The 27840-nt window shown below is 37.9% G+C and overlaps 1 protein-coding gene across 1 annotated transcript in view; it reads left to right on the top strand.

The window, feature by feature from the left end:
* The window catches only part of gabbr2 (gamma-aminobutyric acid (GABA) B receptor, 2), a 242767-nt gene that overhangs the window by 160939 nt on the left and 53988 nt on the right, over positions 1–27840 (top strand). The window contains exons 8-13 of the mRNA XM_065292509.2: positions 5467–5527; positions 9043–9123; positions 13447–13597; positions 14082–14214; positions 16086–16193; positions 24988–25110. Coding sequence (XP_065148581.1) covers positions 5467–5527; positions 9043–9123; positions 13447–13597; positions 14082–14214; positions 16086–16193; positions 24988–25110 — 657 coding nt within the window. The remainder of the gene's footprint in view (positions 1–5466; positions 5528–9042; positions 9124–13446; positions 13598–14081; positions 14215–16085; positions 16194–24987; positions 25111–27840) is intronic.

The raw sequence follows: 27840 nt of genomic DNA, 5'->3' as shown, positions 1-27840 counted from the left end.
TTTATAAGATCCCCTGCCGGTGTCAATGTGTTAGCATGACAGAAGTTTGATGCAGTCATGTGAAAACAAGCAACAGCCGGCATTTTTCCTTCGCTCGAGTGCCTCTAATGTAAATTATTCGATTTTGATGGCTTACGTTTCTTCCCAACCACATAAAACCACCACAGGTTTATCAATGCAATCAAAATTACTATTTTGTTTTTGTTTGTTTGTTGATCACGAAGTAAAAAGTAGATGAGGAAAACTAGGATTATGTATGGAATTAAAACGCCGCCACTAATGTTTACAATGCGTGGAATGGTGCCCTGTGATTGGTTAAGCAGATTTATTGCATTGTGCAGAGAAAGAGGACTGGCGTTTGGAAAAAAGGGAGAAAAAATTACAGAATAACACGACGGATATCGGATTTTGCCCTAAATTTGATTTGATTTGATTTAATGGTTTATTTTAAAAGGGGACAGCGCAATTTCATAAAACACATGTACAAACATTGTTAAAAAAGCCAGAATTAGCCAAAAGGCTATTTTTCATCTGTAGTCCCCTGGCCAAGATGTAAAAAGGCATTAAAATACAAACAAGAAAATACATTACAAATGTATAGGAATACAATACTCATTTTGGCGGTAACAATAAAAAAGGCCACCAAGAACCAAACTCTTCATACTATATTTTAAATATATACTTATACAATACTGTTTCTGTGTACCATTGCGTATAAAGTATTCATGATTCTAGATAAATAATTGTACACAATCTTCCAGAACACAGTCACATAAAACAGGATGCAAGTGTGACTGTAGCTGATTTAGTGTTCCCCTGAGGACCAACAGAACGAGCTGTTCTTGCTTCTGCATCAGATTTTGAGTTCTTCTGAGTGAAGCTATTGATTGAGTGCCAGCATGACCCAGGAAATAAAACATTAGCTTAGAGTTGCCACTGCTCATCACTTTGAGCAAGAAGTGCATTGTGCTAATTTGGACAGGAGAATGCGTTTCCACAGGAAAACCACAGACTTGGAAACCCTGGTTAAGCATTTAAAATACCACACAAAATAATACATTTACACTATATAAATTCTGTTAATCTTAAATAAAACTTAAATGGGAACCACGTATGTGAGATTGATCATTATTTACTGCACTTTACTTACACATGATGTGAATACACCACATTGGAACCTCTTTATGTATGTTTTGGAGATTTAAGGGCCAACCTAGCTCCAGTCTTGTGGGTTATTATCACCGTCTGTATGGTTGGTCTGACAACACCATCATCATTTGCTTATATCACCTTTATCACCTCCGATCTCAACCCCTTTTGCAAGCCTGAGGGTGTCTTTCACAACTGTATGACCTCCGTCAGGCCCCTTGCACCCCGGCTGTCCACACCTCTGCACACTCTCACACATACACACTGATAAAGGTGTTATCAACGCGCCTGACCCAGTCCCAACAGCCCACACCTGCAGTGGAACAGGAAGGCTATTTTCAGATATGGAGGTGAGGAATTATGCAAACTCAAATGAAAAAGGCCAAGAGCGGAGACGTATGAAGAATTCTTTCATCATAAAAATGTATTTAGGATATCATATCAATTATGTCATAATTAAGGCAAAATGACATCCTACTCAGCATATAAATCCTAAAGTTATGTCTTTTTTATGCATTTAGCATCTAAGTATATGCAAAGGATCAAAAGTAGGTCTTGGATTCAGTGGTTCATTTAAAAAAAGGGGGTAGTGCAGTTCATACAATGCATCGTTTACGCAAATAACTATATATTGTTGTGAGCTATATTGTTTTGTGAGGGCGAGTATTATCCAGTGCGCCCACGTCAGAGGATCTAAACAAAGAATTGTGTGGCACCGGGTGCTGTACGCTTCAAAGACAGACGTTTTTAGAAATGAGATCAGTTCTAAGTTGCCTCCCATAGTTTTAATGGTCTCCTTATTATTCCATGGTAATGTGTGTCTCTCACCTGTTATTTTATTGGGGTGAGTGTTCCCAGATCTTTTTAAATAGCTCATTAAACAACTCTGGGGGCAGGCAGACAACAAACCGCATTTACATGTTTCCTTTTGAAAAATAATGAGCAAACTAGATAATATTTTGATTTAATGATGGTGCTTTTATGAAGCATTTATGTGAAGACACTGTATACCTGTCTGTGCTTTGATCAGAAATCCGTGATTAGTCTGTGGTGTCTGATGATTCATGTTTGAATGAATGATTAATAGCAAACTCTTTCCTCTGCTAATGATTGTATTTTGTGACTGGGTTAAGCGGTATTGTGAGTGCAGTCGAATTCCTTTAGCTGCAGCTACATGCACCGCAAGTGCATCATAGCTTATATAAAACAGTTGCCACATAATTTTTAATGTTAAACAATTGTAAAGTAAAGTTTGAGTATTGAGTAAAGTATTGTAAAATAAAATAAATTAAACCCATGATTTACTCACCCCGAAGTTGTCCGATATGCATATGTCCATCAATTTTCAGACTAACACATTTTCAGATATTTTAGAAAATGTTTTAGATCTTTCAGTTAATCAAATGTGAAGTTATAGGGTCCATCCTTCACAAAATAAATCCAAACGGCTCCAGGGATAATAAACAAAGGCCTTCTGGGGGTAATCTGCGCGGTGTTGTTGTAGAAATATCCAAATTCAAAACTTTATAAACGAAATAACTAGCTTCCGGTAACGCCATCATCTTAGTCGCGTCCACATTAAGGACGAGAGCGTAAACAGTTTATGGAGGTTTCTCTGCTGCTGCTCTGTGCCCCCGCCCTCCGAATTTGTCATACGTCACTAATGGCGCTTTTCCATTGCATAGTACCCCACGGTTTAGTTTAGTTTGGGTCGGGTCAGCTTACTTTTGGGAGCTTTTCCATTGGGTGCAGAACGTAGTACCCGATACTTTTTTTCGTACCACCTCGGTTGGGGTTCCAAGCGACCCGAGCTGATACCAAACGTGACGCGAAAACACTGTAGATCACTGATTGGTCTGAGAGAAGCGTCATCGCTGTAATGTAAATATTAGCTTTAGCTTACTGCTAGCTTGCGCTGTCTCAAGCAAACATGTTGTTATCTGTGTTCTGCTATAAGTTTCCAAACACCCTTTTAGTGATGAAAAACATCCACAGGTTGAGAATCCGGGACACCATAACAGTTTTTTCCAGACTTGCAGTTTGTGTCGGCACATTCGCGACGTGCACGTCCGCATTATATATGCTTATATGCAACTTGAATGAGGCTCAGCGGAGCGCCGTCGACTGACGCCACGGGTCGGGTGTTTGAACAGAAACTGTCATGTGAGACAAACGTGATGTGCAAACATCAATTTGTGGTGGCCAATTTTAATTTTGTGGCAGACTGAGAAATAAATGAATGTATGGGAATGTACAACAACGCTCTCACGTGTATGATGTCACAGCAGTAGGCAGCGTAAATATAACGACACGCCTATAATCCCTCCCACTCCGAAGTGATACTAAACTCGATGGAAAAGCTAACCACGCCAAAGTGAGGTGAGGTGACCCGACCCAAACTAAACTAAACCGTGGGGTACTATGCAATGGAAAAGCGCCATAAGAAAAGTGCGTACACTACGCTAATACTCTCTCCTGAATACAGAGGAGTCTAAGATAGCGGCTTTACTGGACGCTAGTTTTTTTAGTTTACAAAGTTTTAAATATGGATATTTCTACAAAAAACCCAGTGCGGATTACCCTCAGGAGGCCTTTGTTTATCATCCTGGAGCCGTTTGGATTTATTTTGTGAAGGATAGATGCACATTTTTTGGACTTGAAGGACGTGGAACCCTTAACTTTATATTTGATTAACTGAAAGATCTAAAATATTTTCTAAAAGAACTGAAAATGTGTTCGTCTGAAAAATTATGGACATATGCATCTTGCACGGCTTTGGGGTGAGTAAATCCTGGGTTTCATATCATTTTTGGCCGAACTATCCCTTTAATTGAAGAGGAATGAGGATTTAAAAAGCTTTCTAAAGGAGTCATGAGCGAGGATACATGTGTATCCTATGTTTTATCAACTAAACCTGATGCACGTATAAATCTCCTCCCGCTTCACATCGTCACGTAATTAAACACGCAAAAATGTTGGTATTAATAATTTAATTATTGTAAATGTAGACTTGTTTCAGATATTATATTTAAAATTTATATATAGACATCCGATATATATAAATGATCAGTGGTATAGACATAAAGTATATAGTCATTTTACAGAATGTCTTTATTTTAATGTAGTAAGGCTATGAACTGTAACTGAAGTTTTTAATGCACTTGATAATTTGATAACAGAGAATAAATGTTATACAGAGAGTGAGGAATGAGGACATACCACAATTAATGCTTCATCTCCTCCATCCTCGGAAGCAAGGTAAACAAACGAGGATGCACATATAAAAATTGAGAAGCACCCGTGGTGTGAGTGGTATCAGAGCGGAACCGAGACAGAGCGATCGATCCGTCCTTTGGATAAAACCCGCTCTGCACTCTGACTATGGATGCGTCCGAAAACTCTAAATTGCTGCCATAGCTACACATGCATAGTACTAGCAAAAATATCCAGTGGTGCGAGTACAGTATGCACTTACAATTCTAATGTAAAGCTTCACGTGAACTGTATGCTGACCCTCATGTATGCGTAAATATTTAACTATAACTAGGCCTTTAGCAAGCACCTACACTGTAAGAATTCCTTTTTGCACTTCAATTTTCAAGTTTTAAATTAATTAAAAAAAATCAACTTTCTTGACTATTTGGGAGTTGCTATAAATTCTAAAAAATAAAGGTGAAATAACTTAAGCTAATTTCAATGTATTTTTATCATTTTTAGCAACACCTCACTAGTCAAGAAAGTTGAAATTAATTTAATATTAAAAATGGAAATTCATTGTTTACTTAAAGATTTTAGTGCATGAGCCCTACATTTTTTCCAGTGTAATTGAGTTTGCAGTTTTATCTGTAAAAGAAATAACTTTTATCTTTAAATCAGGAAGGCATCCCAAGCCTCTTCAGCTGGCACAATGCGATGCAGTCTTAGATCATCATGTCGTTCTGTCATTTAGTAAATCGATTTGTCTGCTATTAATTATGTTTGCCTTGAAAAGAGTTCAATTCACAGATCTTACATTCAATACATGTGTTGAAAAATAAACACTGTGCCAGACTTCAAGATATACACTATAATTTGTGGCTGTGCCAGGATATGCCAACAAGATGGAAAATCGATTCCCATAAGAAGAAGCTGCTCAACTTGCAATGTGTGGCATCATATAAATCATCTAAACTTCTGCAAACTGTCTTTTCTGCATAGGCTGTTATTAAAATTTGTTGTTGTTTTGTGTGTGTGTGTGTGTGTGTGTGTGTGTGTGTGTGTGTGTGTGTGTGTGTGTGTGTGTGTGTGTGTGTGTGTGTGTGTGTGTGTGTTTTGCAGGGTCAGGTGATGTTCAGGAACGGAGAACGCATGGGGACCATAAAGTTCACCCAGTTTCAAGGTAGGTCCATTAAACGGTCATTTTTCACAGTTAACAAACTTTTAATTGGAAAAGCTGGATGATGTTCAGGTCCTTCAGCCAAATGTTGATCATTCCCAGTCTCAGAAAGAATTTAAATGAACATCTCAATCCATGACAGCGACCTTCCACACAATACACGCACGGTCCTTGAGACAAATATCTCTGCAGGACATTGGACTGGTGTTTATAACATTCATCACGTACAAAGACAGTTCATTCATACAGTGGCAGCTTTGGTGTCATCCGGCGGTTTAATGGGGTCAGAGAATTCCCTCGGTCCTCCAATGTGATTAATCTAGTCTGAGTGTGTGTGTGTTTCCTGAGGGCAGGAGAGATTAACTCTGGTTTGTGGGTTTTAATCTTGGAGCAGGGGGATTCCCTCCTCGGACCCTATACAGCAACTGCAGGCCAGCGTTTCCCACATCTTCTGTCTTATCTGTTTTAATGTAGAGGTGTCCCCCTACTTGTGTTACATCACTTGCTTTTCAATAGTGTCAGTAAGTGCGTAGCTGCACGACTTTTCATATTTTAAATCTCTTATTTACTCTCATTTACTCTATTTTACTCTGTCACTCTCTTTCTTTCAGTAGATAGGAAGGGATAACCCATAGTGATGCACAGGTCATCTCATATTTAGGAAACCAAAACATTTGTTATTTTTGACGAGATATTTGTCATTCATTCACTGTGCTTTGATAGTCAGCCATGAATTGTGTGATCATAAGTCACTCATTACACATTACACATTTATTAAAGGTCCCATCAGTGGTGGCCAGTGACTTCTTTTTTCGAGGGCACACGATGCGAAGTTTGTCACAACATGTATGTAGCCCGTCATGTGTGTGGTTAGTAATTTCAAAATATATGTTTGGTGTGTCGAGTGAAGCTATGTGCATCACGTGTCTTGTCAATATAAGTGCCTACTGCAGATGTCTAAAGGGTTTATGATAAAAGAGACGCTTGCGTGTGCCAGATACTCACATAATTTCATGCGTAATCAGAGTTTAGTGTTAAGGGAGTGTCTTGCGTGTATTTTGTGAACGTGAGCGTCTCTTTTATCATAAACGGTTTTGACGCATGTGCAGCAGGCACTTATTTTGACAAAACACGTGATGCACATGGTTCACATGAAGCCACAAACACATATTTTGAAAACACGAGCAACACACATGACACTTATTTTGAATTTGCGCCCATCGGAAGAGCAGTCACGAGCCGCCACTGGGTCCCGTTCTTTCTGTGTTTTTGAAGCTTTGATTGTGTTTACAGTGCGTAATTTAACATGTGTTCATGTTTCATGTGTATAAAAAATGGTCTTCCTTGCTCTATGAAGTCCGTCTTTAGAAATACGCAACGAGTTCTGATTGTGTAGTTTGTTTAGTGTGTTGTGATTCAACAGCAGCTTAGCTTACACTCTAAAAAACAAACGGTGCTATATAGCACCAAAACAGTTGCTTTGGATCGTAACGATAGAAGAACCATTTTTAGTGCCATATAGCACCGGTGAAGAACCAGTGAAGCACCAGTGAAGCACCAGTGAAGCACCTGTGTAGAACCATATAGTGCTATGTAGAACCATATGTGGTGCTATATGGCCCCTATATGGTTCTACACTGGTGCTTCACTGGTGCTTCACTGGTGCTTCACAGGTTCTTCACCGGTGCTATATGGCACTAAAATGGTTCTTCTATCGTTACGATCCAAAGCAATTGTTTTGGTGCTATATAGCACCGTTTGTTTTTTTAGAGTGTAGCAGAGCTGTTTGAGCCAAAGCTGGCGACTGACGTATTCCTGTGGGTGGAGTTTAGTCAAAAACTTTTTTATTGACGTCATTCAACTGGGTAGTATACGGCTGTAGTCCAAACCGGTCGTTCGCTGTAGGCTTTGAAAGGCAAATTCTGTAAAAATATATATATATATCTGTAAAAATATATCGCCTGGCAGTGAACTTTGAGCTTAATCATTTTGCAGGTATTATTTATGCTCTAACAGCAACATTACACACTAACTAAAGTTTAAAAAATGGGATCAGGAAGAACATGACCTTTAAAACATGACATAACATTACTACTGTGGGACTGAAACAAAGTGATAAACAAATGTAACATTGTCCTAATCAACACTGAATTGATGTTAAATTAAAGACCATGTGACACATGCTTGTAATAGTGACTGCGCAATGGTTGTGCAAGCATGCATTGGTTTTGAATCTCTGAGGTGTTTATGGTGGGTAATAAAGGCTGATTTAGCATTTAGGAGAGGTACAGACTATCATTAGGCGCTCTGTGTTCCATGACTGGGTCACCCCAATTCATCTGTTTTCTGGATGAGATGGAGGGAGACAAGGGCAGAGAAGGGTATTCAAATCAATAATATGTAGTCCACGTCTAATAGCTTCTAGATCATCTGAGTGTACCGTATACTGTAATTGACAAAATATGCATTGAAATCTGTTTTCATATGATGGCAGTTCAAATTAGTCCTATAAAAGCTCCATACAGGCAGTCTACCATTTTTGAATAGTAGCACATTTTTAAGTCCTTCAAAATGCATCAAAACTGGTAAGAATATTGTCCTGTATCTCAAACCATTTTATTTGGTTACCAGTCGGTTTATGTCCTTCAGCTGCAATGACGTTCTTTTAATATTTCTTGTCATTTTTCATCATTGGCATTTATACTACGAAAGGTGCATCCTGTGTTTCTGTTTTACATGGCGTTTGACCAGACTGCAGACTATTGCTTGGCACAATTGCCGTTCAGTTCGAAAACATTTTTAGTATTTGCAGCCTAGAAAACAGTTCCAGGAGCTAAATGATAAATATCTTATCTCTCTGCGTTCACTGTCTTCTAAGTGAGTTTTCATCCTAAATAGGACACATTTGGCCCTGCGAGTGTGACAGTCAATACACAGGCGCTCTTAAAGCGCACACAGGGGAGAAATATTGAGTTTTGAGATGACTTTTGGAATTGGCTTGCTTTGAATGGGGCCTCGGAGAGTAAATCTTGTTCGGTTTGGGATTTATTGACATTAAGCTTTATTTTAGTGCATCTGTGCACACCTAACCTCACTAGTATGCACCACCAGCATGAACATTCAATAGCTGCATTTATTTTATTCTTAGTTTCTATTCCTCTCAATGAAGTATGGTACTTATATCATGTTTGTTTTCTGAGTCAAGCGACGCTGCCTGTTGGCGATACAGTTAGGCATTCACAAGTGTTTTGCTTCAAATCCAATTCATTATTTTTTTTTCCACGATATGCACGCTCATTAAACAGGTTCCTTTTAATTGATGTGCAAATGCGCAAGGTTTTAATTTGCATACTTTTAAGGTCCCGTAGTGCTCTCGCATTAGTCAGCTACAGAGAAACATGACAATTTAGGGCATGTTGTCTGATTCTACAGTCACCACACTGAATCTAAATTTACTCGCTGTTGTTTTGTTTAGCGGTCTTTTCACCGTTGTTTTTTCTTCTTGCTGTCTTTCACAGAGGGTCATGAGGTGAAGGTGGGCGAGTACAATGCCATCGCGGATGTACTGGACCTTATTAACCACACCATCAGATTCCAAGGTAGGAAAAGCCCTGTTTGTGTGTGTGTTTGTGGGTCCACGTTTGACTGAGAAAGGCAGGAGGTTGATTTGGCTGCCCGTGTTTTGTTCTCAAGTGTGGTCATCTGAATAATTCAAGAGTTATTCTTTTCTCTGTTTGCCCACATTGACATGCTTCGTTTTGTAATTTTTTTCACAATCCCTAGATGTTTATCTCTTCAAACATTCCCTGCATCTTGTCTGAGAAACAAACAATGGTTGGACAGTTTAAGTAAAATTGTAGTTGTTGTAATGTTTTGTGTTTCCTCCAAAGAAATTTGTTAAGAAGCAAAGAGAATATAAGGGAATCATGTGCCATACTTGCAGTTATGGCTGGCCAAAATATTGAAGATTCATGATTCTTGAAAAACCTTAAGAAAGCTTTATTACAATACACAAGACTTTATGTAAAGATGCAATGTGGGACTTTTGGAGGGATCCCTTGACAGAAATGCAATGTAATATACATAACTATATTATTATTGGTGTATAAAGACTTTACATGATGAACTGTATTGTTTTTTTTTACATTAGAATGAGCCGTTTTTATCTACATGCACCGCTGGTCCCCTGTTGCTGCGTTTACACCAACCGTGGTAGAGGCGTGAAGCGCAAGTGATTTCAATGTTAAGTCAATGTGAAAACGCGTTGATGCGCGTCTGGAGGTCCCGTGGCACGGATGAGGCTTTTGGCGCAGCGCAGAAGACGCGTTTCCGCCTCATTCGCCTCATTCCCCTCAACTAGACTCATCGTCTACTTAACGCAAAAGGTGCGAATTGAGCGTTGTGCGCAGTACGCTCAAATGGTGCTTTTTGTACATTTTGCGGTTCACGCCAATTTGCGTCTGACATCCGAGTTGAAAATTTTGAACTTTGCCGGAATTTTGCGTCGCGTTAACCAATCAGTAGCCTGCTTGCTGCTGTGGCGGCAGCCACGCCCGGAGTCACTCATTCAGCATGAAGGCTTGATATTGTCCGTAAGCAGTCACCCGGAGCTTTACGACACAAGTGAAACGCGGTTGGTGTAAACGCAGCATTACAGGGAAGTCGTTCATGTTTCTACAGTAGTCCTAAACAGATAAACAATTTCTACACAGTGTTTCGTCCCTATGTAGTCTCCCTTCGTAGCTTCTCTTTGCGTTTCAAAATTGTGGGATGAGCCGTGGACTGAGCTGTTGGTTGCAATTCGCAATCTCAAAAAAAAAACCACACTGGACATTTAACTGATGTATTAAAATTTGATGTTAGATGAATAATTCTTATGTATCAAGTCAATATTTATATAAATGATTAAAAATTATTATATATTTTGGTCATTTAATAAAGAAACATAAGGAAACCCTGCTACAACTAAGCTACAAATGAACAACCATTCTGTTGAAATGATGGTTCTTCAGTAATAAGTTTCTTTTTAAAAGGGAACTTTTAAAAAAATAGACTAATTTTCCAGCTCCCCTAGAGTTAAACATCAGATTTTTACCAATTTGGAATCCATTCAGCTGATCTCCGGGTCTGGTGCTAGCACTTTTAGCATAGCTTAGCATAATCCATTGAATCTGATAAGACCATTAGCTTCGTGCTTAAAATAACCAAAGAGTTTCGATATTTTTAGTATTTAAATCTTGACTCTTCTGTAGTTACATCGTGTACTAAGACTGGCAGAAAATTAAAAGTTGTGATTTTCTCGTCCGATATGGCTATGAACTATACTCTCATTCTGGCGTAACAATCAAGGACTTTGCTGCTGTAACATGGCTGCAGCAGGTGCAATGATATTATGCAGTGCCTGAAATTAGTCCCCTGCTATTGAAAGTTACCAAGGGGACTATTTTCAGGCACTGCGTAATATTGCTATGCCAAAACTATCTCTCGACCAACCTGTGTCTGGATTAACTTGTCTGAATAAAACTTGTGTATGAATTAGTCTTGTACACAATGTAACTACAGTACAGAAGAGTCAAGTTGTAAATAGGAAAAATATCGAAACCCTTTGGTTATTTTTGAGTGCGATGCTAATGGTCTAATCAGATTCAATGCACTGTGCTAAGCTATGCTAAAAGTGCTAGCAACAGCTGAAAAGCATCACAATATATTTTTTATATCTATATGGCTCAATCTTGTACTTGTAACACAAAGTGCATATGCTTACAACCACAACTTTATATTTCCCAAATGAGTCTGGGCTTATAACTTTGAAAAGAAAATGCAGTAAAGATTCACAGTGACACGGTCACACGTAAAACCCTCCACAGGTTCTCAAGGCTTTAGGTTGGTTTCAAATCTATTACACAAACAGCTCTTGACTCAGTTTGGTGACTCATTTGATTTAAGTGGTCCACTCTCCTCCAACTTCACATTATGATGTAAGATCTAATCACATCTTACATCACGACCACCTAAAAACACGTCCACAAACATTATTATATAACCTTGTGCTGAAATTGACCTAATATGTCACGTTTGTGACAACACAACCTCATATGTTCAGTCTGTGGCTAGCATGGCAGCTCAGTCATTTGATTTAAACAGTGACTACGTTTACATGCTGTAAATATTCGGGTTATGGTCAGGTTAAGGTCGGGTTTCGGGTTTCTGAAACATTCGGAATAACCCGTTTACATGCGTGAGCAGAGAGAGTTACCCCTGTATACATGGAATTGGCAATATCCTGATGTAAACTGTGATTTAAAGGTAAATGCGGTGATTTTGCGTGGCTCACTAGTGCGCTATGTGGTTTCATTTACTAAAATAAAATAATTATTTAAATCCAGAACAAGCTGCACCGATGTAGAAGCAGGGTAGGCTAAGTTACATGTCTTTCCTTTTATGAGAAAAAGATTAACAAGCTATACTAGCCTTCAGCTAAATATATTTTTGAAAAAAAAATTAATTGAAGAACGATTTTCTAACAAGAAGGTTTTTTAAGTGCATATTTACAGAGCATCGGTAAATAGAGAACACAACCGTGTCTTAAAGAAATTAAAATTAGAAAGTATTCATGCACCTGTAAATGTACAAAACGAATGCAATAGCTTACAGAAGGCAATGAATATTTATTTATGGCATTTTCAATAATATATTAGTAGATAAATTAACATCTATAAAGTATGAAAACGAATAAATCATTATTTTGGCTAAATTAAGCTGGATGGATAATTTTTATAATTGTCATCCTTTCAGAACAAGCTTATATGCTATCTATAATAACTTACATTATATCCTGAGTGTTACTTGGCCGAAAATATGTAGAAATACATGCAAGTAAAAAAGTACAGAACAAAAATGTTTAGCTCACGCGGATAGAACGAAAAGCCGTTAATTAAGCGGACGTGCAGAAACAGTCGAGTCGGCAGATGATCACCAATGTTTATAATGTTTCACGCAGGTACTGTTGATGATAAACTTTCATATCTAAATGTCAGGTATAAGTATTCAGTCAGTTAATAATAAAGCCACCGGCGTTATTGCAACATCCTTATCCACGGAGCGGACGCTGTATACAATGAAAAAACCTAAGGTTTTTATTTTAGTGGTTTTAATGCTGGTAAGCAATCAGTTATTTGCCGCTTTGTATTTGTGTTGATCAGTTAAATTAAAGTAATTTTAATCTTAGAAACTGCATCAAGATGCAGACGACACTACATTTATCTTATTTACAGTCATATTTAACTTTTTCACACATTCACTGTATTTAACGAAATATGAATAGCATAGTATTACATTTTGAATTCAAATTCACACAAAAAAATACAAGTTACTCTCATAACTATTGACAATCTATTTGACCTTTATTATACATGTATGCTTTGAAAAACAAGAATAGCTATATATTAATTTAACGTGAAAAATGCGGTTGTTGCAATTGGTTTCCTCCTCGCTCTAAAAGTGTGGTGCATCTCTCTCGCCATGCTTACCTCTTCTCCCTGCGGATTTTTTGGCGCATACAAGAAGTTCCTCTACTCAAAAGACCAAGATTCCTTGCGAATAGAACATGCGCAGTACACAAATCAATGTTCCTTTTGATGGGAATATCCCGATGCGCGTTTACATGACCAAAATTTCGGGTTAGAAAAGAGGTAACCCAGGGGTAATATTCGGGATTTTAAAAACAGGAATATGAGCATATTCGGGTTTTTGCCGGTGTTTACATGGACGTGCGCGACCGGGTTATTGCTAATATTCCGGATTTGAACGGGTTATTGGCTGCATGTAAACGCAGTCAGTGTGTCTTTCTTCAAAACGTTGAAGGGATTCTCAGAAATGTCATCAAGGGGAACTGATTGTGAAGTGTTGTAACTCTTTTTAAGGTGTGGAACCACCGAAGGATCGGACGTTTGTGCGTCTGCAGCGCCGGCAAATAAACGTCCCCCTCTACAGCATCCTGTCTACCATCACTATACTGGGCATGCTGATGGCTGGAGCTTTCCTGTTCTTTAACATCAAGAACCGGAACCACAGGTCAGTGCTGAAAGATCATGAAGGACGTCTCATTCATCTTAATTTTAATTAATTGTTTTTTAGAAAGGAATGAGCGTGCAAGATGCCTCAAACTGATACCAATAAACATTTCTTATCATATTCTTTCAAAACCAAATTGTACGAGCTGCACCATCTATACTTATTTTATCTATTTGTCTTTCATGTCAGCAGTTGTCTTATTTGATAATCTACTAATGAGAAACATCTGATACCTAACAAAAACATAAGTGAGAATTCCAAATACGCAATGAAAGAGCAACTTCTATAAAAGCATCCTTTTGAGACACAAAAAAGTTCAAATGGAGTAAGAGATAAAGTGTAAAACCTTCTCACTATTCAACAACAAGGCTTCACATACAGTAGTGTAACACTGATAGGATGTATTCATGGGCATAGATGCAAATTTAATCATAGTGGTCAATTAAATGTAAATATTTAATGCAGTCGTGCGTTTCATCTGCAGGCTGATCAAAATGTCGAGTCCCTATATGAACAACCTAATCATTCTGGGAGGGATGCTGTCGTACGCCTCCATCTTCCTCTTTGGTCTGGATGGATCCTTTGTGTCAGACAAGGAATTTGAGACCCTCTGCACTGTGAGTAATGGTTTATTTCTGTGAATCAGACAGGAACTACTGTAGGGGAGTCTGGGGCTAGTTGTCAAACTTTTTATTCCAGTGAATATTTCTCAGGGTCAGTTTACTTATGAAAGTTTGTGTATGTGTGTATAGGCATATACCCTAAAGTCCTTGCTAGATCTACTGTAGATTATTTAACACATTATACATTTATGACAACGAAAGAGTACAGTAAGTTGTCAAAATTCAAAGCTAAAAAAATGTATTGCATGTTACATGCTATATATCAAGCATTCCAATGAGCCTTGTATTCAAATAAATTAACTTCCAACACTTATTGCACCAATTATAAGATTTACATTTTAGTTTGTTGGATATGTGAGGTAGAATTGATGACGGGCCGTTGAATTATTCGAAAATTATGCACACCTAAGGAGGTAATGCGCCACGACTCGAAGTGGAGTGCCTTCACGGTACATTCACATGGGGCGTAAGCGTTAACGCTTCCCATTCACTTTTAATGGGTGATGTCATGCGATGCCGAACTGAATTGTGGATCAGTCAGTGGCGCATCACTGCCGTTTCTAGCGGTAGAAATTGAACATTTCTCAACTTTTTAAGCGGCAACGTGTGCATCAGCCAATCAGATCGCCTTATGCAAATAACCTAGGCAGAGCCAGCCAATTATGCTTATGGAAGACCATGTGTTGCGGCCACTGTGATTGGTTGTTCGCCACGCTTCAGACAAGCCTTCCATCAAGCAATAACGCTTCCGTCCCATGTGAATGTACCGTTACCGCATTATTTTCAAATAATTTAACCACCGGTCATCAATTATTCCACTCATACCATGGTTGCCACACACATTGCTTTGTTGGTCATTTTAAGACATTTGACAGGTCACGTGTACTGTGCGTCTATCATAAAATAATGCATACCCGTGGAACATTTCTTAACCAATCAAAATATAGCATTTAACAGCCTGTGGTGTAATTGTAAATATTTATACATTATTAATAATTTAAGATATGTGTTTGACATCTTTACAGTTCCTGAAATACAGCCCTGATAACTTTCCCATGTGACAACTAGCCCCGTTCTTTCCTAAATTTAACACTGAAATGAAAGCTTCTGTTTAAATCTGTGTCACCTAACTGAGTACGATTGAATGTGTCTTTGCATGTCTTTACTTTATGTTTGCATGTGACCATAATTCACCTTTTAATTACAAGGCTTTGGCTTCTGCGATAGATTGAGTCCTAGGGGAAATAGCTCACATAAGTGTTGAGAATGGCACATGTTACAAGTCTGGTCTCTCTGGCTTAGAAGAAAAGATTTTTAATTAAATGAGTTCTTGTTTTTTATTTTTTTATTTTATCATGGCGACTCTGAGACATAAATTGACTGACCTGATATACAATGCCCCCCTAAAAGTATTTGACAATTAAGTCAGCTATACATAATGTCTTTGCATTCAATAACAGGATATAATAGGAATAGAAGTAACATTATAATACAGTTATGCAGTGCAATTTATAAATTTTTAACCGTGATTTGTTTCCAAAAGTGCCCTTATGCTGCATACCTTAGTACCATTGGAGCTCAAAATAAAGTGAGATTCAGGAATACTGAATCTCTTGAAGACATGAAGAGGACATTAAGAAAAGATGAAGAGAGAAAGGATTCATGCCTCAGGATTTCCACAGAACCAGTTTCCTGACATACAATTTGCTTTCCTATAGTGGACCTAGGATCATTAATTTTTATGTTTTTTACTGCTTTGTATTCTATAGGCTGGCGTTATGGCCAGATCTTGCTGTTAGTATGTTCCTATATTGCAGTGTCTAAATTCAAAGCTTATAGCAACGTTCTTTTTCTTGTGCTTTTAGGTCCGTACATGGATCCTCATTGTGGGTTACACAACAGCTTTTGGTGCAATGTTTGCAAAGACCTGGAGAGTGCATGCCATCTTCAAGAACGTAAAGATGAAGAAAAAGGTGAGCTATGTGTGGTCATAAATTGTCATTTGGTATACAGCAACTTTGGGTTCTATTCCTCCTGATATTTGGGGAAATAAGGAATATTTAAAGGCACAATATGTAGGAATTCAGCACTAGAGGGCGCACAAAAAATACTCTTGATATTTGGGAAAATAAGAAATATTTAAAGGCACAATGTGTAGGAATTCACCACTAGAGGGCACACAAAAAAGCTCTTGATATTTGGGCAAATAAGAAATACTTAAAGGCACAATGTGTAGGAATTCAACACTAGAGGGCGCACTAAAAAAACTCTTGATATTTGGGGAAATAAAAAATATTTAAAGGCACAATGTGTAGGAATTCACCACTAGAGGGTGCACTAAAATACTCTTGAGATTTGGGGAAATAAGAAATAATAAAAGCAGAATATGTAGGAATACACCACTAGATGGTGCACTAAAAATACTCTTGATATTTGGGGAAATAAGAATATTTAAAGGCACAATGAAATAAGAAATATTTAAAGGCACAATGTGTAGGAATTCAGCACTAGAGGGCGCACTAAAAAAACTCTTGATATTTGGATTTAAAGGCACAATATGTAGGAATTCACCACTAGAGGGCACACTAAAAATACTCTTGATATTTGGGGAAATAAGAAATAATAAAGGCAGAATATGTAGGAATTCACCACTAGAGGGCACACTAAAAATACTCTTGATATTTGGGGAAATAAGAAATAATAAAGGCAGAATATGTAGGAATTCACCACTAGAGGGCGCACTAAAAATACTCTTGATATTTGGGAAAATAAGAAATATTTAAAGGCACAATGTGTAGGAATTCACCACTAGAGGGCGCACAAAAAAAACTCTTGATATTTGGGGAAATAAGAAATATTTAAAGGCACAATGTGTAGGAATTCAGCACTAGAGGGCGCACTAAAAAAACTCTTGATATTTGGGGAAATAAAAAATATTTAAAGGCACAATGTGTAGGAATTCACCACTAGAGGGCGCACAAAAAAAACTCTTGATATTTGGGGAAATAAAAAATATTTAAAGGCACAATGTGTAGGAATTCACCACTAGAGGGTGCACTAAAAATACTCTTGATATTTGGGGAAATAAAAAATATTTAAAGGCACAATGTGTAGGAATTCACCACTAGAGGGTGCACTAAAAAAACTCTTGATATTTGGGGAAATAAAAAATATTTAAAGGCACAATGTGTAGGAATTCACCACTAGAGGGTGCACTAAAAATACTCTTGATATTTGGGGAAATAAGAAATAATAAAAGCAGAATATGTAGGAATTCACCACTAGAGGGCGCACTAAAAAATACTCTTGAGATTTGGGGAAATAAGAAATAATAAAAGCAGAATATGTAGGAATACACCACTAGATGGTGCACTAAAAATACTCTTGATATTTGGGGAAATAAGAATATTTAAAGGCACAATGTGTAGGAATTCAGCACTAGAGGCGCACTAAAAAAACTCTTGATATTTGGGGAAATAAGAAATATTTAAAGGCACAATGTGTAGGAATTCAGCACTAGAGGGTGCACTAAAAATACTCTTGATATTTGGGGAAATAAGAAATAATAAAAGCAGAATATGTAGGAATTCACCACTAGAGGGCGCACTAAAAAATACTCTTGAGATTTGGGGAAATAAGAAATAATAAAAGCAGAATATATAGGAATACACCACTAGATGGTGCACTAAAAAATACTCTTGAGATTTGGGGAAATAAGAATATTTAAAGGCACAATGTGTAGGAATTCAGCACTAGAGGCGCACTAAAAAAACTCTTGATATTTGGGGAAATAAGAAATATTTAAAGCACAATGTGTAGGAATTCAGCACTAGAGGGCGCACTAAAAAAACTCTTGATATTTGGATTTAAAGGCACAATATGTAGGAATTCACCACTAGAGGGCACACAAAAAAAACTCTTGATATTTGGGGAAATAAGAAATATTTAAAGGCACAATGTGTAGGAATTTAGCACTAGAGGTTGCACTAAAAATACTCTTGATATTTGGGGAAATAAGAAATAATAAAAGCAGAATATGTAGGATGTCACCACTAGAGGGTGCACTAAAAATACTCTTGATATTTAAGGAAATAAGAATATTTAAAGGCACAATGTGTAGGAATTCAGCACTAGAGGTGCACTAAAAAATACTCTTGATATTTGGGGAAATAAGAAATATTTAAAGGCACAATGTGTAGGAATTCAGCACTAGAGGGCGCACTAAAAAACTCTTGATATTTGGGGAAATAAGAAATATTTAAAGGCACAATGTGTAGGAATTCAGCACTAGAGGGCACACTAAAAAACTCTTGACATTTGGGGAAAAAAATATTTAAAGGCACAATATGTAGGAATTCACTACTAGAGGGTGCACTAAAAATACTCTTGATATTTGGGGAAATAAGAATATTTAAAGGCACAGTGTGTAGGAATTCACCACTACAGGGCGCATTTCAAAACAAGGTGAAAGAGAGAGGAATGATGGGAGATGTTGTTTTCCCCATCCAGAGACATGAATTTGAATTTGCTAATCATGTTCACGGATGAGGATATGAATTAATTTTGTATTACCTGTACATCTGGTCACATATTTTTATGCTATCGTAATGAATTAGCTGCAAGGCATAACAGCTCAATGCTAGATGCTATATAACCACTTCTGCATTTGTCCACTCGGATTGCTATATTTTCTACAAGCTGAGGGTAGCGCGGATATTACTTTATTGATAGGCCACAATGACAAGGGACGAGACATTATTTAAGACAAGATTTTTTCTACATTTACAAATCCTTGGGAATTTGGGGATAATGTAAGTACACAACTGCATTAAAAATGGTTTGTGGATATTTTATTACAAAAATCTTACATATTATGCCTTTAAGTATTTAGTTGTCGTTGTTAAATATGTGAGCATTATTGTACTTGCCCCTCAGTTAAAAAGCCCAGCACCTTATTGGTTTTGTTTATTGCACTCTTAAAGCATCATGGGATATGCTCAGGGCTATCAGCTCTCATTTTACAGGTGCTAAAAAGCCAAAGCATAGAAATGGATTCTTTACTCAGGTCAGTTTGCTATTTTCATGCACCATTTCCTGACAAATTCAGAATCAGCATCAGCTTGCCAGTACTAACAGATACATGTCTGATATCCTATAAAGAACAGTGTCTTCCTGCTCAGCTAGACATCACAGGTCTCTGAAAAAACATCACACTCCTAATAAGAAAGTGCAATGGGCTTGTTTTTATGCAAACACACACACACACACACACACACACACACACACACACACACATTCTGGTTTCCATGTTTTGTGGGGACATTACATAGACGTAATGCATTTTATACTGTACAAACTGTATATTCTATTCCCCTTACCTGCCCCATTCCCTAACCCCAACCATCACAAAAACCTTTCTTGTACCTTAGATTTTCAATAAACATCATCTTGTTTGATTTATAAGCTTGTTTCCTCATGGGGACATCAAAATGTCCCCACAAGGTCACAAAAACACTGGTATTCCTATCTTTGTGGGGACAATTGGTCCCCACAACGTGATAATTACCAGGTACACACATACACACACACACACACACACACACACACACACACACACACATTACCACAGATTTCAACACAGATTCATGCACACACACACACACACACACACACACACCCCAATGTTCTTTCACACGCTTATACTATACAGTATGACAGTACTGTAAATGATGGCTAGCCACACTCAGGCCATCTTTATTTATAGAGCTCACAGCCTACTTCTCTTGTACTTCTGTACTTCTGCCATCAGAATCAGTGGGATGATACAGCTGGAGAGATAGAAACTTGAAGAAATATAGAGAGCCAAAAAAGCTAGATAGTATTCCAACTGCATGAGTAAGACATTATATAAATACAATCGTATTGTATATTTACATTCATTTATTTGATGCTTTTATCCAAAGGAACTTGGAGTACAAAGGGCAAAACATAAGTAATTTGTCATAAGAATCAACAATAAACATATACAATACTGAGATCATAGAGTGAAAAACCATATTTGGCTTCTTAAAGTTTCAAATAAACAGCCTGTATGTAATTCCAGCTATAAGCAATGCAAATAACAATCATGTTTGTGTTCTTTAACTTTCATACTCTAGTTACTCTACTAGTTAGTTGGACCTGCTACATACCTGTATATAAATACATCCAGAGACAGGTAATGCCCAGGCTCAGGGTTTTAATTCCCTCTGGCCCTTCATTGTGCAGGAAGCTGGCGCTGACCTGACTCCCGCTCCTGCTGGTTTCTGGCAGTCTAAAAGGATGGCTGCTGTCAGGACAGTGTTTTGTGAGTGTGTATGTGGCTGTGCCATCTCTTTATCAAGCTGAGAAGCTGTCTCGCTGTATGTGACTCCTAGGAGTGCCGTCGCAAATCAGCCGATGTGGTTTTAGCGGTCCGAAGGGTCTGCTAGAGTCTCACCCTGCCTCGGGGCGAGCGGGCGCTGTGTCAATCACGGTGGAGGACAGCGAATCTGTCTCTGCCAAATTTAAATCTGATATCTTAGAACAGAGAGAGATTGAGCAGATACACGCATGCACATACATAGTGTATTATATGTAAGGAATAACTGAAGACGGATAAGAAAATAATGCACACCTAAGGTGGTAATGCGGCACGACAAGAAAGCGGATTTGCAGAAAAATAATCAACACCCATGGAACATTTCTCAACCAATCAGAATAAAGCATTCAACAGGCCCGTGGTATAAATATATATAATAGATTTTGTTAGATATGTATTCATTCGTAAATTCAGTCAGACTCGAGCAAGAAATGCTCTGCATCAGTGCTCTGCACAAACACAATCTGACACTAATGCACCACACGCTCTTGTAGTCCTGCAGAAATAATCTTTTACAAACTCTGCAATTTAAACAGAATAAGAAAGCATAAACAGAGCTATTAGCTCTTAAAACCAAATGGTATTGGTTTAAAAGCTTCTGATTAGAAGCAGTAAAGGTGAAGTGTGTAATTTTGGTAAAGATGCTTTCTCTTTTTCCAGTTTATTGTGCATAAACAATTATAAGTAAGCTTTTCATCACTGAATGTAAACACTGTGGCTATGTGGTGCTTTCAGAACATTGCTGTCTAAGACTACGTATAAAGTATATTAGTGCGTTTTTTTTTTAAATCGACTCTACTTCAGAGTTTTTGACGCTGTTTTAGTTTGAAAACTCAGGGTTTGGGCTGCACTGTAGACTGACCTTACCGGAGTCTTATGTAAACAAATCCATAGGAGCCCATGTTTACTCCCTTATTGGGTCTTCTGGATCATTACACATCCTGCCCTGATTCGTCAAAACCCTAACATATGATCATTACACTACCGAAAGATGACAATTACCAGCCACAAGCAACCACAGATAATGGAGATGGAGTTTTAGCTGTTCAAATGGTTTTAATCACAATATATGTTTATTCATGACACAAACAAACAAAACAAGCGCATACTGTTGGTACTTCAATACATGTTTTTGCCACTAATGAGAACATATAACGTGACAGACGGCTTTTATGTGACGACAGGGGCTCAGTTATGAAATTCAAAACAAACGGTCGAAAAAGTTAAAAGCCGTAGTGTAGTTACAACACTGTGGGCCCTATTTTAATGATATAAGCACATGGTCTAAAGCACACGGCACAATGCACCTTGGACGTGTCTGAATCCACTTTTACTAGTTTAACAAGGTCTGTTCACCTGCTGCACGGTCTAAAAGGGTTCTTGTAATGACCAATGAGAGTCTTATCTCCCATCCCCTTTAAAAGCCAGTTGCACCCGCACCATGGCGGATTACCTATCAACATGGTTTTAATTGCTGAAAAAGTATGGATAAATGATCACTGTATCTCAAAAAGAATTTTTCCAAGATTAAGTTACAAATATGCAAAAAAGGTTTGCACTCTAAAATACTTTATTTTTAACAAATCATATATAATAAATGTATAAAATTAACGTTTGCAAGGGCCACAACGTTTAAGCACCTTGGAGAGCACCGTGAGTGTTTTGATAAAAGTAGCCTATTACTTAAAGCTCCTGTACTTTCTGTGTTTTTGAAGCTTTGATTGTGTTTACAGTGCTCAATATAACATGTGTTCATGTTTCACATGTAAAAAAGTTGTGTTTTTCACACAATTTACTTATCTGTATAGCGCTGTTTTCACTGTCCTAAAAACAGGCTGATGTCTTCCTTGTTCTATGAAGTCCCTCTTTCAGAAATACGTAACGAGTTCTGATTGTGTAGTTTGTTTAGTGTGCTGTGATTCAACTGCAGCTTAGCTTAGCCCGAGACATTTGAGCTTAGCTGGCGACTGACGTATTCCTGTTTTATTGATGTCATTCAATTGAGAAGAAGAGGCTGTAGTCCAAACCGGCCGTTCGCTGTAGGCTTTGAAAGAGGAATTCTATTAAAGAAAATAAATCACCTGGCAGTGAACTTTGAGCTTTATCATTTTGCAGGTATTATTTATTCTCTAACAACAAAATTACACACTAACTTAAGTTTGAAAAATGAGATCATGAAAAACGTGACCTTTAAAAACAGTACCCATCTCACCATATCCAAAGGTACAAAGTCATTATATACCATACATTCGTTGTGGTAGCATAAAAAAAATCTAAATAAAAGCAAAAAATCAACTTACTTACCAGGCTATGGGTGAAGGAGGTCTTCTGCCAGCTGATCTCAGCTTCACACCTTTTAAAGTCCTGTAAACTGTCCTCATATATGTCCAAGAGACTCAGTAATGATATTTTAAATTTTTATCATTTAATTTTTCATATTTAAAACTATTTAAAAGCTGCGCATTCATGTGTGTATTAAGCAAACATTGTTGTCGTCCCGTTTATAGGCGCATATTACTAATGCACTCTTTAACTCTTTCCCCGTCATTGACGAGATATCTCATCAATTAAGAGAAAACGCTTCCCCGCCAATGACGAGATTTTCCGTCTTTCCGCAATACCGCTATTATCCACCAGGTGGCGCCCTTCCGCAACTTTTTAAAACCGGAAGTATTGCCCTATGGCAAGCTGCTGCATGTCCGTGTCTGTATTAAAGATCGCTCTGAATATGATCTCTATGAAAAGTCCGTCATAAAAATGGAATTATCTCTGCTTTTTGCTCAAAATGTGGTGTTTTTGCAAAAACCTACCCATATTCAAAAGCTGATTGCAAAAGAACCACTAAAGGTAGGATGAAACGTTTTTTTTTGTTTGAAAGCAGAGGGTCTGTTCTTTCATTTGGTATATTGTTTATATATTTAAAGAAGAACATTTTCTGGAAGGCATTAAACTTTGGTGAAAATCATGAAAAACGCTGGCGCTGGCTGGCAACTTTTTTTAAAAATGCTGGCGGTGAAAGAGTTAAATAACAAAAAAATGTGCGCCATTGACTTTAGTGTGTTTTATTTGCCTCAAAATTGCAATGTGCCAACAATGCGCCTGAACACACCTCGTTTTCAGACCAGCACGCCCATGGGCGCACAATTGGGTGCAAATGCATTTGCTATTTAAATAACGTGGCACAGGACATGAAAGTGATAATTGCATCTGGCTGAAACTAGCAAAAAACACTTGCGTATAGCGCTGCTGGTTGTATGATAGGCCCGGTGTCTGCCTATTATTAGTGCATGCTCAGTATGCATGAACAGTTGTGCTTTGTGCGCTTAAGGTAGTGTTTAGTGTGGATGGAAATCTTTTGTTAAACCCATATTAAATCATTTTTATTTTAAAATACTTTTTAAACATTTTAAAATAAAAATGCACAGGTGTTAACAGTGTTAAATCTGAAAAAAAAAATTCATTCTTTCTAATGTAAAAAAGTTTTTTGAATATCTACGATTCACAAATCTATAATGAACCTATTTAAACAAAAACTTACAGTAGATTGTGAGTGATTAGTGAATAAAATGTTTTTTTTATATATAGTAATAGTCTAGTGTGTGCAAAAGCCACATCTGTGACTTTACCCCTGAGTCTTTTAAGAATGTACATTTGGCATCAGGTGGTAAAATGTGGAGGTTGGGATTATGGGATTGCTGTTAGTTTTTGATCTATCATCATTTTCCGTTTGCTGCAATAAAAAGAAATTTCTTCCAATAAAGTGAAGCGCAGCGGTCATCCAGCATGGCATTACTTCCAGTAATTCGGTTAATGCATTGTGAGGGTGTCATGATCCTGTGTTATTTCAAATGTCCTGCCATTTAATAGAACCATCAACCTTCGATTTGATTGAAGATTATCCATGACACTCAATGGTCAAAGAGAAAACCACAAACATCTTTTGGTCTTTTGAAATGTGTCAACTCGCCATGCAAATGCAATATTTCTAGAAGTTCTGGTCCGTTTCTTTGTGCTGTTTTGCAAGTCATCAAATGTCAGCGAATCAAAACGTGTTAGCTGTCCTGCTCTGAATCACGCGCCCAGTGCTAAGAAAGCACCTGTCTATTTCTATCATCTGATTTCTCTAGAATACATGCGCGCCTTCTCGACGTGACCTTTCCTTTGATACGGACTCTGCTCAGGTCAAACGCTGTTAAATAGAAGTAAAGAAAAAAGATCAGACAGCAACGGCTCTTTCATCCACAAAGGTTTAGAATGCAAGAGAAGATCACGCTTTTAAATCGAGTGAGCGGCCCATTGATGATTGCCGGCTATCTCTCTTTCTTTCTCACCCCCTAATCACCTCTTTTCTCGCCTTTCTTTTCCAGATTATCAAGGACCAGAAGCTCTTTATCATCGTGGGTGGGATGTTACTGATTGATTTGTGCATCCTCATATGCTGGCAGATCGTGGATCCCCTGAAGCGAACTGTGGAAGAGTACAGCTTGGAGGCGAGTTTTCTTGCTTACTGTTAATGTTATATGTAGCGATTAGGCAGATGTCCATTTTCCAGTCTTAATGGTTAATCAATCTACAGTCAATCATATTCGCATGGCGTGTGAATGTGTTCCAGGCAATGTTTCAGTTCCATCTGTGTTATTTTGGGTTCAGGAAGTGCGATGCCCTGCCTCGACCCCACATCCATGGTGGTGGGGACGTAGGCCAGCTGGATTGTGGGGCATTGGCACAATTGTTAGGAAAAAACATTTGGATGAGCCTGTGCCCTGCTGACATGCAAAGGGGGGAGTGTGCGACAAGGCATTGAGCAGGGCTTCAAAATAGGCTGCCGTTTTGGATCTCTGCTAGCGTTTATTGTGTGCCAGGAACAGTCGCAAGTGATCTGGCATACTTAGTTGAGCGCAAGACAAAATATTTTTCAGATGTAGTTAAGTACAGTAGTGAATGCTTTTTGAAGCTACTGTGAGGTTCTTTTGTGCTTGCTATTTTGAAAGACATCGTAATTTAATATAGATTTAGGCTATTTAAAACAATCGGAAGATAAATATAGTTAAAGGTGCCATAGAATGTAAAACTGTATTTACCTAGGCATAGATGAATAATAAGATTTCTGTGCATGGTAATGACATATTGTGAGCCTCAAGCACTATTGTTTCCTTCTTCTTATGTAAACCTTGTGCATGCAAAAGACATAACACCAACTGTGACGTTACAGTCGTGATGTGCGGCCACAAGATGCCGATAAAAACTAATAAAACCTGGACAATAATTATTCTGAATCACACAGCCGATAATATACATATTATTTATTATCATGAAAATACCTGAAAAGTTTTGAACAGCAATATAAATATATGCTTAAGCCATTTCCTGGAGCTGTGTGTTTAATGGTTCTTCTTTTGCAGCACATATTGAGTTTCTGCACGAGAGCGCCCTCTGGCTTTTGGATGTAACGACATTTTACCATAATTCAACAGCATAGCAAGCATCATCAGCTGATTTATCGGTGCTAGGGATGTGCATTTATCTCTTTTTTTTTTTTTTCATTTCGATTAATCCATACACAGGTCCAAAACTGTACCTTTTCTGTCAGTGGGGCTGTACCCTAAGTTTCCGTTTGGTTCCTTTCCACGGATACAAAACAGAATACAATTTTTGGTAGATTACCTTACCTTAAGGACCTACATTGTTAGAAAAAAGTCAAAATATGTACCCTAGCTGTCAGTGGGGCAGCACCCTTTAAGAAGGTAATTGTATGGACCATTAGATATGTAAACATTTAGTACCAATATGTACCTTTGAGATACTAATATGTATTTTTGAGGTACTAATAAGCTCTCTGTGGTCCCAGCATGTACTTCTGAGGTACTAAAATGAAATCCTTAAATGTACTTTTTGAAAGGGTACAGCCCCAGTGACAGAAAAGGTTCAGTTTTGTACCTTTATTTCTGAGAGTGTAGGTCTGAAGAACGAGTACTCGATTAACTGGGGGCGGGGCAATGAAAGGGGCGGGGCGTACACGTCATGATGAAAATGAAAATATTTTTATTAAAAACACTCAAATAAAACTTAATTTTGAAGACACTATGACAGAACAATGAACACATACTAGATTATTTATGAATTAAATGTTTTTTAACAGAAACCTCTTACAGGAATAGCTCTGAATAAACTATGTGATGAAGTGAAACTAAGGGTTAATAAACACAAACCGAAGCGCTTTATATATGATGCACTCCACAAAATATTAAGCCTTGTATACAACATAAATGTATTATACAACGTGCACCTATCTGTACAAAATGCAAGACTTTTCAACTAAGTTAAATGATAACATTCATGGCATTCATTGCAGACATAATATTTTAAAGTTATATCCTTTTTCACGGATAAGGAAAACGCAATGTACCACACTTTGCAACAGAAACCCAAATCCAGTTGTTTCCGTCTATATACAGAATGGTTCCTGTTTAAGCAATGGCTCCAATGCCAGTGCCTTGTCAATGAAAAAGGGGCGAGAGAGAGAGAGAGAGAGAGAGAGAGGTCTGAGGCAGCAGTAAGAGCTGATGTGAATGAGTGGACGTTGCTCTCACGCTGATGGAATCATGGCTGCCACCTCCCAGGAGAACTCTAGGCAGGGAGATTAGTGCAGATTGATTGGTGCTAGGAAGAGGCCCATTAACTTTCCCATCATTCTAGGGTGCTTTGCTGAGCATCTCTGTCCGCCTCCTTTCTCATCCTGTACTGTATGTAGTTTACTGCAGACCTTATTCCTCACAGAGTGAGAAATAAGAGGCAATGTCTCTATTTGGGCTTGTATTTGGGTGTCACGGAAGCCACTTTAGTGGCGTTAAAACAGTCTGTTGCAACAAACGTCTGGAAGTTACTTTAATGAGTGTTGGCGATTCAAGGCGAATCAGTGAGATGCAATTCCACTTTATGCAAATTGGCTTGAATCAATGGCAACCAATGAAGCGCACAAGGTTTTTACCACAGCTGTTGTTGATTGGACACCGAATATCTTTATCTAGAGCTGCACTGAATTTACAGTATTGTTTCCATGTGAATGTGTCTAAGCCGTGATTCTTTTAAATGTATTTGTAGGGGGCGCTGTTGCTTAGAAGTGTGTGTGTCCTAAATAAGCTAATACTGACCACCACATTGCAGTGTTTATTTGATATTACTATTATTTAGTATTTCCGGTCATGACCGTAACCCATGAA

Source organism: Paramisgurnus dabryanus, chromosome 19, assembly GCF_030506205.2.
Source record: "Paramisgurnus dabryanus chromosome 19, PD_genome_1.1, whole genome shotgun sequence".
In the NCBI taxonomy this organism is placed as follows: Eukaryota; Metazoa; Chordata; class Actinopteri; order Cypriniformes; family Cobitidae; genus Paramisgurnus; species Paramisgurnus dabryanus.
Note: the sequence above shows the minus strand (reverse complement) of the source record. Positions and strands in the feature narration are given on the sequence as shown.